This window comes from Oncorhynchus clarkii, chromosome 26, assembly GCF_045791955.1.
Source record: "Oncorhynchus clarkii lewisi isolate Uvic-CL-2024 chromosome 26, UVic_Ocla_1.0, whole genome shotgun sequence".
NCBI classification, from domain to species: domain Eukaryota; kingdom Metazoa; phylum Chordata; class Actinopteri; order Salmoniformes; family Salmonidae; genus Oncorhynchus; species Oncorhynchus clarkii.
Genome location: NC_092172.1, coordinates 24,124,090 through 24,138,541, shown reverse-complemented (window position 1 = coordinate 24,138,541; position 14,452 = coordinate 24,124,090). Strand labels below are relative to the sequence as shown.

At 42.5% G+C, this 14,452-nt stretch overlaps 1 protein-coding gene across 3 annotated transcripts in view; it reads left to right on the top strand.

Annotated features, from left to right (window-relative positions):
* LOC139385237 (cGMP-inhibited 3',5'-cyclic phosphodiesterase 3B-like) overlaps positions 1-12,212 on the top strand; it is an 84,467-nt gene extending 72,255 nt beyond the window's left edge. For 2 of the 3 annotated variants that reach the window (XM_071130381.1, XM_071130380.1), the window contains exons 9-16: positions 155-283; positions 1,430-1,541; positions 2,254-2,367; positions 4,880-5,079; positions 6,718-6,921; positions 7,581-7,742; positions 8,752-8,992; positions 9,178-12,212. In XM_071130381.1, the coding sequence (XP_070986482.1) occupies positions 155-283; positions 1,430-1,541; positions 2,254-2,367; positions 4,880-5,079; positions 6,718-6,921; positions 7,581-7,742; positions 8,752-8,992; positions 9,178-9,386 (1,371 nt within the window). In that variant the 3' untranslated portion in view covers positions 9,387-12,212. The remainder of the gene's footprint in view (positions 1-154; positions 284-1,429; positions 1,542-2,253; positions 2,368-4,879; positions 5,080-6,717; positions 6,922-7,580; positions 7,743-8,751; positions 8,993-9,177) is intronic. The other variant, XM_071130379.1, reaches the window with a different exon arrangement.
* Positions 12,213-14,452: the final 2,240 nt, after the last annotated feature.

Here is a 14,452-nt window from a genome sequence, read left to right as displayed (position 1 = left end):
ATCCCCTTAACAGAGGAATGAGATTCATAAGATTTACGATGTGGTGTCTTGCGTGCGTTTGTGTCTACCTGCATGCGTGTATGTGTGTGTTTATCTAAACGTGTGTGTGTGTGTGTTAAAATGTGTGTGTGCTGTGGTCCTCTCCTGCCTGTAGGGTGAGTTCAGACTAGACCCCCTGCTGGAGAACCACGATGACCTCATGGAGAAGATCAACAGCTGGAACTTCCAGATCTTTGACCTGATGGACAGAACAGGAGGGAAGACAGGAAGAATACTCAGCTACGTCAGTACAACCACATACCAACCATATAGCAACCATCTATCTGTCATACGCCATGATCTGTTACATCAGGTGTTCCCAAACTGGGGGCAATGCCGTCGGGGGTACGCCAAATAAAAATGTTATTCACATTCTATTTTTTATTCAATTTGGAGAAAGAAAATATTCACATTTTCAAACAGTACATTTATATTTTCCAACGGGGCTATACATTTGGGCGAGGGTTTTTTCTTGCCTGAGTAGCCTCGTTTCACTGCCTAAAATAAAAATTCAACCATCTAGTGTTCAGAGAAATAACAGCACAATGTCAAATACAGGTAGCCTAGTCAAATAATTAACATCCAATCACATTAACCGTTACTCTCTCGCGGGAATTCCACTAACGGTCCGTATGTAGCCAAATGTAGCTGCTGCTCATGTTGGTATCTGTACTGAGGGCGTAAAAGCCATGACAGGGAGACATAGTAGAGTGGTAACGCGTGTGCAAGCAGTTGCTCCCGACACCACTTGGGTACACTGCAGCATCCACTGAGAGGCTCTTGCTGCCAAGGGAATACCTGACAGCTTGAAAGACAAGCCGGGTTGTGACAAACTCACACTCATTCTTATGTTTAATAAATGTATTGTATAGTGTGTGTGAGGCAGGCTTACAATGATGGCAAAACACAACATTTGAGAGTGTGCTGACCCTGGTGCTAGAGGGGGTACACAGATGGAGGTTCAATGTTTGAAGGGGTACGGGACTATAAAAAGTTGTGTTACATTAATTAATATTTGAATAAACAACACCTGGGCTGTATCCCAAATGGAACCTTATTCCCTATATAGTGCACACATTTAGACCAGGACCCATAGGGCTAAGAGTAGTTTTGTGATGCAGCCATTTAATTTATTTATTTGGAGAAACTCACTTGATTGATTGGTTTAAATATTGAGAACGGTATGATCCCCATTACTGATATTTGACTGAATGATGTCCCGAATGCTCGTGGACGTCTTGGGGATTTCTCTGTGCTGTTTTGAGTACACTGTGTTCTCCCAGTGTCTCACTGTCTGTGTCTGAGGGGAATGACTTGGTTAATGTAAAAAAAAAAAACATGTATTTGTGTTTTAAATTAATCTAGGTGTTTTATTTGTCTTTCTCCCCAGGTGACCTACACTCTGTTCCAGGACACTTGTCTGTTTGAGATGTTTAAGATCCCTGTGAGGGAGTTCATGTCCTATTTCTGTGCTCTGGAGAACGGCTATAGGGATATTCCCTGTGAGTATAGTGCTGCCTATGCTTTCTTCAGTCCAGGCACAAAGCCCATATTAACACTTGGTGTATTGTCTACTCAGATGTAGAAATGATCAGACCTGGGTGAAAAACATGAAGGTATGGGCCTCCTGAGTGGGGCAGCGGTCTGAGGCACTTCATCGCAGTGCTTGAGGCGTCACTACAGACCCGGGTTCGATCCCAGGCTGTGTCACAACTGGCCATGACCGGGAGTCCCATAAGGCGGCGCACAATTGGCCCAGCGTCGTCCGGATTAGGGGAGGGTTTTGCTGGGGGGACTTTACTTGGCTCATCGCGCTCTTGCGACTCCTTGTGGTGGGCCGTGCAACTGCAGGCTGCTTCGGTCTTCAGTTGAATCGTTTCCTCCGACGCATTGGTGCGGCTGGCTTCTGGGTTAAGTGGGCGGGTGTTAAGGAGTGCGGTTTAGCGGGTCATGTTTCTTTGGACGCATGGCTTCACCTCACCCCAGCCCGTTGGGGAGTTGCAGCGATGAGACAAGATCGTAATTGGATATGACAAAATTGGGGGAGAAAAGGGGGGTAAAAAATATATACAAAAAATAACATGAAGGTATTTGAATGCCGCTTAATTATGCTAGTTTATCATACAGCATGACATGCACCTCATGTACATGATGTGGTGAAGTATTACTGTGACTGATGTGTGATGTCATGTGTGAATCTCTGCCTGTACTCAGATCATAACCGGGTCCATGCCACTGACGTTCTCCATGCTGTCTGGTACCTGACTACCCGGCCTGTTCCAGGGTTCCAGCAGATCCACAATGAGCATGTGACAGGAAGTGACACAGGTAGCACTATTTCTGTTCTCTTTATTTCATTTAGCCTCAGTAGGTATAACTCTGGACTTCCCCAAGCCCTCATTTATTACCATAATGTACCACAATATGCCACATATTTATTAGCATAACTGGTGTGCTTGCTGAAGGCAAGACCACTCTAGATTTCATACATACTTCCTATTATTAGTGTGCTTGCTGAAGGCAAGACCATTCTAGAATTCTTACATACTCTTATTTGATATCTTCTGCACGCTCTAGAGCTTAAACGATTGAAGCTTTTTAACACAAAATCAACTTCCAAATGTGCAAACTGACCCAACTCAGATTTCTTGACAAAATATTTGTTATATCATTGATAATTTTTTTAACTACAACATTATATAATATGATCTCCAATGCATTTCAATGGCAAAAATGTGAGACCTATCTCCTCTTTCACCATTTAAGCTATCAATGATAAACCAATGTTGAGATGTTCAGACTGACCCTACTTAGCTTTTATACAGATTCTTTATACGATTTATACTTTTTACATTATAACAAATTAATCTACAAGACTTTAAAACCTTTATAAACTAGAAACCATTTAAATTTGCATAGATTTACAAAACATGGATTCATTGCCAACCATAGTAAAACACAGTGGTAGACATTTGAAATGCTACTGCTTTTTAACCATTTCAACTACAAACATTACAACAACTTAGACATTTGAAATGCTACTGCTTTTTAACCATTTCATCTACAAACATTACAACAACTTAGACATTTGAAATGCTACTGCTTTTTAACCATTTCAACTACAAACATTACAACAACTTAGACATTTGAAATGCTACTGCTTTTTAACCATTTCATCTACAAACATTACAACAACTTAGACATTTGAAATGCTACTGCTTTTTAACCATTTCAACTACAAACATTACAACAACTTAGACATTTGAAATGCTACTGCTTTTTAACCATTTCATCTACAAACATTACAACAACTTAGACATTTGAAATGCTACTGCTTTTTAACCATTTCAACTACAAACATTACAACAACTTAGACATTTTCTAAGCAAACTATTTAAATTAGCGACATTAGTTTAAAATAACCCACCAACAGCAGTGATGGCTAGTGGGAGGAGCTATAGGAGGACACGCTCACTGCAATAGCTGGACTGGAATTAATGGAACGGTATCAAACACATCACACATATGGACACCAAATGTTTGTCTCCGTTCCATGAATTTCATTACAGCCATTACAATGAGCCCATCCTCCTATAGCTCCTCCCATCCTCCTATAGCCCCTCCCATCCTCCTATAGCCCCTCCTCCTCCAGGTTGTCTCAAACTATAGACAACAAACAAACTTTCTCATGTTCAGGCTATCCTATCAATCGATCAATCTTTCCACCCATCTATACTTATTCAACTGAATTAATTAGCATGGGGTTTGAATGAGAACCATAGAAATACAGTGGTAGCAAAATTAAGTTCCCAACGTTAAAACATTCAGGCTATCCTAACACACCTTCATAAACAATAAACTATTTGAATGTATAATACATTGGCATAACACTTAATGGATTCAAATTCAACCATGAGAACACAGTGGTATTCATTTCAAATGCTACTGCTCTTTAGCTATTACAGCTACATACATTAAAACAACTTCAAAACTTTGTAAACTATAACAATTCAAATGATCATAAATTGGCTGTTACTAACCCACCAACAATAATAGTAACTCTCGTTCAAGCTAGAGATACCTAACCAACTTTCACATGTTCAGGGTAGGCTATTCAATCAATCAATCATTCAATTCTCCCATCTAGCTACTTTTTCTACTTTAACCAGTCAGTACCATTAGTATTGTATTCACTATAACTACTCTAACTTATTTCACGACCATAAATACTTTAAAACATGCTAGCAAGCACACATTTTCTTTAGGAAATGGACTTTTCTAGTTCTAGCCTCTTGATGTACCAGTGTAGGCATTCCTGTAGTGTTTGGCCTTTTCTCGGCAGACACCAGATGGTTTAGTTTTAAATGCCAGGATCCCCACTCCCGTCCCTGCTAATTATATTTTATGTACTGCATCTTTGATCCATCGGAAATGATTTAAGGCTCGCTTGCTGACAGATCCTTCAGTAGCTGCCAGAGGAGCAGCTGCCTTCTGATAAAGAGAGGGGGAGGGAAGGGTGGAGAAACAGAGAGGGGGGAGATGGGGTGGTGAGCAAGCCTCTGTCGTGATAGAGATCTGTCTGTGCTGAGCTCAGCGTGTTTAGGGCTTATTTTGGCCCTTTTCATTTTTCAAATGGAGTGCAGTAGTCTGAGTCACTGGGCCACCAGCTTAACCTGCCTGTAGAAATCCTACTCTACATACTTTGTTCTTAATGTGACACTAGTTCCCTGTTTTCAATTTATAACACAGTCAAGTCTTCTCCAGTAAACTCCAGCTATGATGTAGTTCCAGTGTGAGGTCCCAGTATGTCATTGTTGAAAGCTGCTGCTCTTCTCTCTAGATTCAGACAGTGGGATCTCGCCGGGCCGGGTATCATACGCCTCCTCCAAGAGCTCGTCCATCTCTGACGACAACTACGGCTGCCTGGCGTGGAACATCCCTGCTCTGGAACTCATGGCACTATATGTAGCAGCTGCCATGCACGACTATGACCACCCCGGTCGCACAAACGCCTTCCTCGTAGCCACTAACGCAGCTCAGGTAAGTGTTATTATCCCAAAAGCCACTGCTCTACCATCTCAGCTTGCAAACCCACACCTGTTCAACAGTAAAACCTGTATCAGGAAGAGAAAGTTCAACCTATCCCGTCACTTCAGTAAGTGTTCCCATTTGTGTTCCCACACGCTGTTAAGTCCTAGGAAAGGGGAAGTGTTGTGCTTGTGTCACGGACAGCATTAATTTGGTCCCTGTGACTCATAGATGAGATCTTTATTGGCCTTAAAGCTTCTTCATAGACAGGTTCTAATCAGCCTTGGATTTCATGGTAAAAGCAATGAAGTGAGGGACTGGTATAATATTACACTTAGTTTACATGTCAGGGAAAGGTTCCCACAAATCCTGAGAATTCAGCCAATTCCTTGTCTTGCTTCAACATTATGGCAAAGGTTGGCAAAGAAACTATACCACTGTATAAATAGTGTTTTGCACTGTCATGACCTAATTATAGCACTGTGCATACTGTCTAGGTTGTGTTTTCCAACCCTGGTCCTCCAGTACCCCCAACAGTACACATGTTTATTGTAACCCTGGACAAGCACACCTGATTCAACTTGTTAACTAATCATCAAGCCCTCAATGAGTTGAATGAGGTGTGGTTGTCCAGGGTTACAATAGATATGTGTAATGTTGGGGATACTGGAGGACCAGGGTTGGGAAACACTGGGCTATGTGATATGTGAAGCATCAGTTCTGGGTAGGCTATGTGATATGTGAAGCATCAGTTCCTGGGTAGGCTATGTGATATGTGAAGCATCAGTTCTGGGTAGGCTATGTGATATGTGAAGCATCAGTTCTGGGTAGGCTATGTGATATGTGAAGCATCAGTTCTGGGTAGGCTATGTGATATGTGAAGCATCAGTTCTGGGTAGGCTATGTGATATGTAAAGCATCAGTTCTGGGTAGGCTATGTGATATGTGAATCATCAGTTCTGGGTAGGCTATGTGATATGTGAAGCATCAGTTCTGGGTAGGCTCTGTGATATGTAAAGCATCAGTTCTGTGTAGGCTATGTGATATGTGAAGCATCAGTTCCGGGTAGGCTATGTGATATGTGAAGCATCAGTTCCGGGTAGGCTATGTGATATGTGAAGCATCAGTTCCGGGTAGGCTCTGTGATATGTGAAGCATCAGTTCCGGGTAGGCTATGTGATATGTGAAGCATCAGTTCCGGGTAGGCTCTGTGATATGTGAAGCATCAGTTCTGGGTAGGCTATGTGATATGTGAAGCATCAGTTCCAGGTAGTAGGGTATGTGATACTGTATAACAGGATGGCATGGCATTGCATTACATTGCTAACCTGGCATGTGGGCCATGCCTTCCTCGTAGCCACTAACGCAGCTCAACCCTGGCATATTGATTAACAGTATGTTGGCAGTCAGTCAATCACCCACCTGTCCACCATGTCTAGACCGGCTGCATTATTTAGTCTGAAGCACACTGACCCCAATTCCTTGCCCCTGCTCACCCCTCCCATTCCCTTCTTCAACCTCCTCTTTCATATTTTACCCTCTCCTTTCTTCTTCTTGTCCTCTGACCCACCCGCATCCCTCTCCACTCAACCTACCCTTCCTCCTACTCACTCTCTTCTTCCCTCAACTTCTCCTCCCTCTGTTCCCCAGGCGGTGTTGTATAATGACCGTTCGGTCCTGGAGAACCACCACGCTGCTTCGGCCTGGAGCCTCTACCTGTCCCAGCCAGAGTTCAACTTCCTGGCCAACTTGGACCATGTGGAGTTCAAACGCTTTCGCTTCCTGGTCATCGAGGCCATCCTCGCCACAGACCTGAAGAAGCACTTTGACTTCCTCGCTGAGTTCAATTCAAAGGTTTGAGATGATGATGACGAACCTCCCATTTTCAGAAAATCTGTTTCATTTCTGTTGATACTTTGTATTTCCCGTCATTTCGATACTGGCAAAGGCAATAACAATACGCCTTATTTTTATTAATTTTTTATTTATACATTATTTTACCAGGTAAGGTGACTGAGAACACATTCTCATTTGCAGCAACGACCCGGGGAACAGTTACAGGAGGGGGATTGAATGAGCCAATTGGAAACTGGGTATTATTATGTGACCGTGATGGTTTGAGGGCCAGATTGGGAATTTAGCCAGGACACCGGGGTTAACACCCCTACTCTTACGATAAGTGCCATGGGATCTTTAATGACCTCAGAGAGTCAGGACACCCGTTTAACGTCCCATCCGAAAGACGGCACCCTACACAGGGCAGTGTCCTGGGGTATTGGGATATTTTTTTAGACCAGAGGAAAGAGTGCCTCCTACTGGCCCTCCAACACCACTTCCAGCAGCATCTGGTCTCCCATCCAGGACCAACCCTGCTTAGCTTCAGAAGCAAGCCAGCAGTGGTATGCAGGGTGGTATGCTGCTGGCTAATAGAGTTGATACTTAAAGGAACATGCTAGAAAAGAGGAGCCTGGCAGTTATAATCACTGTGTGAATGTTTGTGTTGCTATAAATAGGTGAATGATGTGAACAGTCCAGGAATCGACTGGACTAATGAGAATGACCGACTGCTGGTGTGCCAAGTCTGCATTAAGCTGGCAGACATCAACGGGCCGGCCAAAGGACGCGATCTGCACCTCAAGTGGACAGAAGGCATTGTCAATGAGTTTTATGAGCAGGTATGGAACCCCTCCACTCAGCATGGCCCACATGTCAGGTTAGCAATGTAATGCAATGCCATGCCTTCCTGTTATACAGTATCTCATACCCTACTACCCGGAACTGATGCTTCACATTTCACATAGCCTACCCAGAACTGATGCTTCACATATCACATAGCCTACCCGGAACTGATGCTTCACATATCACATACCCTACTACCCGGAACTGATGCTTCACATATCACATAGCCTACCCAGAACTGATGCTTCACATATCACATAGCCTACCCGGAACTGATGCTTTTCACATATCACATACCCTACTACCCGGAACTGATGCTTTTCACATATCACATACCCTACCCGGAACTGATGCTTCACATATCACAGAGCCTACCCGGAACTGATGCTTCACATATCACATAGCCTACCCAGAACTGTTGCTTCACATATCACATAGCCTACCCGGAACTGATGCTTCACATATCACATAGCCTACCCAGAACTGATGCTTCACATATCACATAGCCTACCCAGAACTGGTGCATCACATATCCTACCCGGAACTCTTGCTTCACATATCACATAGCCTACCCGGAACTGATGCTTCACATATCACATAGCCTACCCGGAACTGATGCTTCACATATCACATAGCCCAGTGTTTCCCAACCCTGGTCATCCAGTACCCCCAACATTACACATATCTATTGTAACCCTGGACAACCACACCTCATTCAACTCATTGAGGGCTTGATGATTAGTTAACAAGTTGAATCAGGTGTGCTTGTCCAGGGTTACAATAAACAAGTGTACTGTTGGGGTACTGGAGGACCAGGGTTGGAAAACACTGACATAGCCTACCCAGAACTGTTGCTTCCTTTTCTGCTGTCTGTTACTGCTAGAGTCAACAAAATGTCACATGTATCCATTTAGGAAGTTAAGTTAAATTAGATGAATGAATAAAACAATCTTAATTGACAAATTAGTTAAATTGTTTGTCTGCCTGTCTGTCTATCATCTACAGGGGGATGAGGAGGCCACTTTGGGATTACCCATCAGCCCCTTCATGGACCGCTCCTCTCCCCAGCTGGCCAAGCTGCAGGAGTCCTTCATCACACACATTGTGGGGCCGCTCTGCAACTCGTACGACGCCGCTGGCCTGCTCCCTGGCTACTGGATCGACGAGGAGCGCTCTGATGATGAGGAAGAGCAGGTGGAGGACACAGAGACTGACGAAGACGAGCTGGAGGAGGAGCTCGAACCAAGTAAGACGTCATTTTCTATCCTTCTCTCATTTTGAATTAATATATGATCATGAGTTGACACATTTATAATTTTAACATTGAGCATTTAACATTTCTATCAAGAGCAGGATGTTTTTTGGATCATTGCTATTGCAACTACAAAGCTTTGGGATGTTAAATCCTTTTTTGTGTGTGGTCCCATGCAGAAAGGAGAAACGGCCGGCGTCGGCTGTTCTGCAACATCATGCAGCACCTGACAGAGAACCACAAGGTGTGGAAGAAGACCATCGAGGAGGAGGAGAAGAGCAAGGAGAAGCAGCAGGCCGACAGCCTGCCTCTCAGCCTGTCCCCTTCGCCCTCTGACGACCAGATCCAGGTCATTCAGGAGGAGGAGGAAGGAGAGGAGCGCCAGTAGCAGGAGGAAGATGAAGAAGAGGAAGAGGAGGGACAGATCCAGGTCATTCAGGAGGAGGAGGAAGGAGAGGAGTGCCAGTAGCATGAGGAAGATGAAGAGGAGGGACAGATCCAGGTCATTCAGGAGGAGCACCAGTAGCATGAGGAAGATGAAGAAGAGGAAGAGGAGGGACAGAGCCAGGATGCTCGGGAAGGGCGGAACAGTGAAAGAGAAAGTCCTTCAACTCCTCCCTCTTACACACACACACACACACACATTTATACACACACACACACACACACACACACACACACACACACACACACACACACACACACACACACACACACACACACACACACACACACACACACACACACACACAACACATACATACACACACATATTATAGATATATACACAAACATACACACACAGGATGACCCTGCTGGATCTCCACACGTTGAAATTGTCACTGTGCCGACACGCTAATGCAGTCATGTTGTTTTGAAAAAAGGCCTTACTACTGTGAGGGGATTCTTGCTGCAATGGTGGGAACCCCACTCCTATGCACTTTCACCCCATGGAGAGTAGACCAAGAACAAACACCAGAGCTGAGGACACTGGTGTGGAGAGGAAGAGAGGAAAAGGGTCTGGATGTGCCCTCCATGGTGATCTGGCTGTAATGCTGCCTTGAACGCAGAGCACTTAACTCTCCCTTAGGTACTAAAACAAATCCTATGATTTCAAATAAAGGAAAATAAAAAACACCTTGACGTGGTTGACATCCGTTACCAAAGCGAACAGTTCAAACGTGGAAAGACAAGAGACTGAGACTGTTTCAGGCTCACTGTCAGGAATATTCTAGATCTATATATCAAATGTGCCTGTCTGAACCTTTACTGAGTCCCCTGGTCCAGACCCTAGGTTGGTCTGTGCAGTCCTCTCCCCTTGCTGGCGACACACTGTATCACTGACTCAGTCACAGAGACGTTGTGGAGATGAGCATTATACCTGCATCGTTTTTGATGCCTTTTATTCATGTGTACCACCTGCCTTTTATGTTTGTTTCCTTTTTTTGTTGGTTTAATTAAGTTGGTGTGAGCGTGTGTATGTGTGTGTTTTCTTCAGGAACGCTTGGTCGCCAGTCATTGACATGTTATCAGAGATGAGATGTTCTCTGTTGTTCCAATGAAGGGATGTTTTTTTTCTTTTGATTTATATCTATTTTTTCACGGTTACTCAGGATTCTCGTGAAGTTGAATAATTATTTTGCAAGAATTTAAGTAATTGACTTTAAAACAAAGATAATTAAATCTCGGTGATTGAAATAGTTTTTAAGCTTTGTAAGAACAACTTGAAAAACAAACACATTCAAGCAATTGAACTGCTCCTCTGTGATAGAGCAAAGTATGTCCTGTGTTTCTGTCAAACTCCGCTGTTGGCTTGATCTTCTAAAGACCTCACTGTAGAATTGGGATCCTTGATTGTCAGTTGACTGTAAAAGACCTGTTTGCAGCAAGGCAACATTTTGTACAGTAAAATCCCATGATTATTCATGTACCAGTATAGGTAAAGGTGTTTTTGAGTGCATTGCTGTTGGCATTGTTTTTACACATACTTTGTCTAGCTAACCTCTTCATTTCATTTCATTTGTCATTCTACAGACACTGATGTTTTGACAAAAACTATATATCTTTGCCAAACCCACAACCAGGCCAGTGTGTAAAGGGGGTTAAGTAATCCAGGGTTTCACCTTCACTTTGGTTTTTGTTTTTTATAGTGTCTTATTCTCTGTACCATAAGACAGTTTAATACTAATAGTTCTATATTTCTGTCTGCAAAAACTCTAGGCATTCCACTAGAAAGAGTTTAATGAAAGAGATGGCAGACCTGCAAGCCGAACTCACTTATCACCCTATCAAGTCATTTTCTCTGGAGAAGGAAGTTCTCAAGTAGGCAGTGTAATTCAAGCTAGTATATTTAAAGACAAAAAATATATATATAAATGTGCACATTTTACTACCAAACAAGTGTTTAGCCTCTGCACAAAAAATAATATCTGCATATAAATATGGTGTATAAATATATATTATATTTTTTAATTAATCAACAGAATGCAACTGTTTTCTACACACAGCTGACATATATTGTACAGTAAGACCCTGTAATTCTCATCCTGTTTCCAGAGTTTTTATCTGATACTACAGATGTTGAACTGTGGGGTTTGGTGTTTTTCTTTTGGGTTCAGCGTCTCCTTGCTCTCCCTTATCACAACCACTTTCTCTCTCTTGGTAATCTCTATTAACTCTGTTGTCTACTCAGTCCACCCATCCACCCAACCAGTGCCAAACTGTCCCTGCTCACTGCCCACTGCCCAGCCTCTGGGCTCTCATACACTGGGCTTGTTATGGTTGGCCCCAGAGGTCTCTCTGAGCTCCATGTCCCACAGCAGGCTCAAAGTGATGCTGGTGAAGCCCCGCCCAGGTGTTGTGGAGGAGAGCTCACGACTCCTAACCGTGGTCCTTCAGTCCGTTCGGGTTGAGCGACACTGTGTCTCTTACTTAAGTTCTGATGGCGAATTGTGATGCCTCTACAACCTCCAGCCACCTCCCCCCACATTGTATGGCTCATTATGTTGTAAAAGTTTGTTTGTTGGCTTGTCACTGTGCAGTCTCACGAACCACAGTGTCCTCTAATGTTCTTGTCATAAAAGTGTCTATGAATGGCTGTTACCCTTATGTAGCATTGAGATATGTATGTCTGTTGTAACTGTTCAACCATATCAAAATTGTGGGGGAAATGATTTTTGTTATTTATAGCTGTCATAAAACACCATCCCTAAAAGAACTGTTCTCTCAAATGATTTTATTGATACATACACACACCTACTCAATTGTAACTGTGTGTGTGTGCTGAGTGTGGCATAAAAATCCCCTTGAATGTAACTGTACTAAAACTTTGCCCTTAGTGTTTAGATTGTCCTGCAGACAACCACAGTTGGAACAGTGATGTTTGCTGAAATGACTGTAATGTCACAGTTTCCAATGCACACAGACAAGGCTCTCATCCAGGTGAATTGGCAGTGTCTCTCTACCTCGGCATAACTTTCTGAGAAGTGCAGTTACTAGTTAATAGAGGTATGCTGGGTGCCAAAAATAGCTAGAGGCATCAAATCAATATGAAATATTACCCAGTAAGTCTGATGTATGCACAGCATTGCATTGGAGTCTTTTTCCAGCCCTTTGGTCTGTTGAGTAAAGAGTAGAAGTGAGAGGTCACTTAAGGAAATGGGTGACGCCGCCCCAGGCTCAGCTCCAACCACATGAAGATTATTTATAATGGCTGTGTCTGTGTATCCCTAGACGACCCAGTCTGGACACATTCTGCCGGCTCACTGCAAAAGTCCATGTCTGACTAGTCCTGTACTGTAGTTTAGATGGGAAGATGTTTTGGAGAGAAAACATAGACCTGTAACCTATTGAGAGAAATACTGTCAGCACGTTGAAGAAAAAGAGCAAGCACCATAAAACATATGTAACTTGAATTTCTCTTAGTAAAGGCACACCATAAAACATATGTAACTTGAATTTCTCTTAGTAAAGGCACACCATAAAACATATGTAACTTGAATTTCTCTTAGTAAAGGCACACCATAAAACATATGTAACTTGAATTTCTCTTAGTAAAGGCACACCATAAAACATATGTAACTTGAATTTCTCTTAGTAAAGGCACACCATAAAACATATGTAACTTGAATTTCTCTTAGTAAAGGCACACCATAAAACATATGTAACTTGAATTTCTCTTAGTAAAGGCACACCATAAAACATATGTAACTTGAATTTCTCTTAGTAAAGGCACACCATAAAACATATGTAACTTGAATTTCTCTTAGTAAAGGCACACCATAAAACATATGTAACTTGAATTTCTCTTAGTAAAGGCACACCATAAAACATATGTAACTTGAATTTCTCTTAGTAAAGGCACACCATAAAACATATGTAACTTGAATTTCTCTTAGTAAAGGCACACCATAAAACATATGTAACTTGAATTTCTCTTAGTAAAGGCACACCATAAAACATATGTAACTTGAATTTCTCTTAGTAAAGGCACACCATAAAACATATGTAACTTGAATTTCTCTTAGTAAAGGCACACCATAAAACATATGTAACTTGAATTTCTCTTAGTAAAGGCACACCATAAAACATATGTAACTTGAATTTCTCTTAGTAAAGGCACACCATAAAACATATGTAACTTGAATTTCTCTTAGTAAAGGCACACCATAAAACATATGTAACTTGAATTTCTCTTAGTAAAGGCACACCATAAACATTGTAAAAAAGGTCAAATGGCATTGTTCTTATTACAAAGTATGACCATAATAGACAAAAGTAAAAATTGACTTAAAGGAATAATCCCTAGAGATCGGGTTCATTGTTAGTTCAGACTGATTGACGTGGCGCTGATCCAGACTAAACACCATGTCCAGAGCCTTCTAGGAAAGGCTGGCTGCTAGTCCACTTATTTTCACTGTGCTGTAGAAACAGCTGAAACTACCCACTGGGAACATCAATTCAACGTGACATGGAAACAACAATGATTCAACCAGTGTGTGCCCAGTGGGTAATGTTCCCATTTCTCATCTAGGCAGGCTGTGAGAGAGAAGACAGGGCTGTGAACCATCATAGAGGTCCATCCTGTCAATCATTGATGTAATCCCGCAGGGAAGATGAGACATTTGATTATAAGGACACAGATAAAAAGTCAATTCTAATTCAAGGTTAATTCATAGTATATGTCTGCATGTATTGTTTAAATATTCACACTTCTTATCTTCTCTATTAATCTTACTGAGAAGTTCCACCTGATATTTCAGGATCTTGCCAGTAACATTTCTGGTGATCCTGTGACTTTGCAAATGGTGCTGTGTAAACATGCAATTGCTCAGAAACAGCCATCGGCTGATGTTTAGAATTCTATCAGTTCTGTGTAAAACAAGGTAGGAGTCCAAGCTCTAGACTCCAGTTCTGTTCTGACTAAACCCCCAACCCCCCCACCCCTTCGGGCTG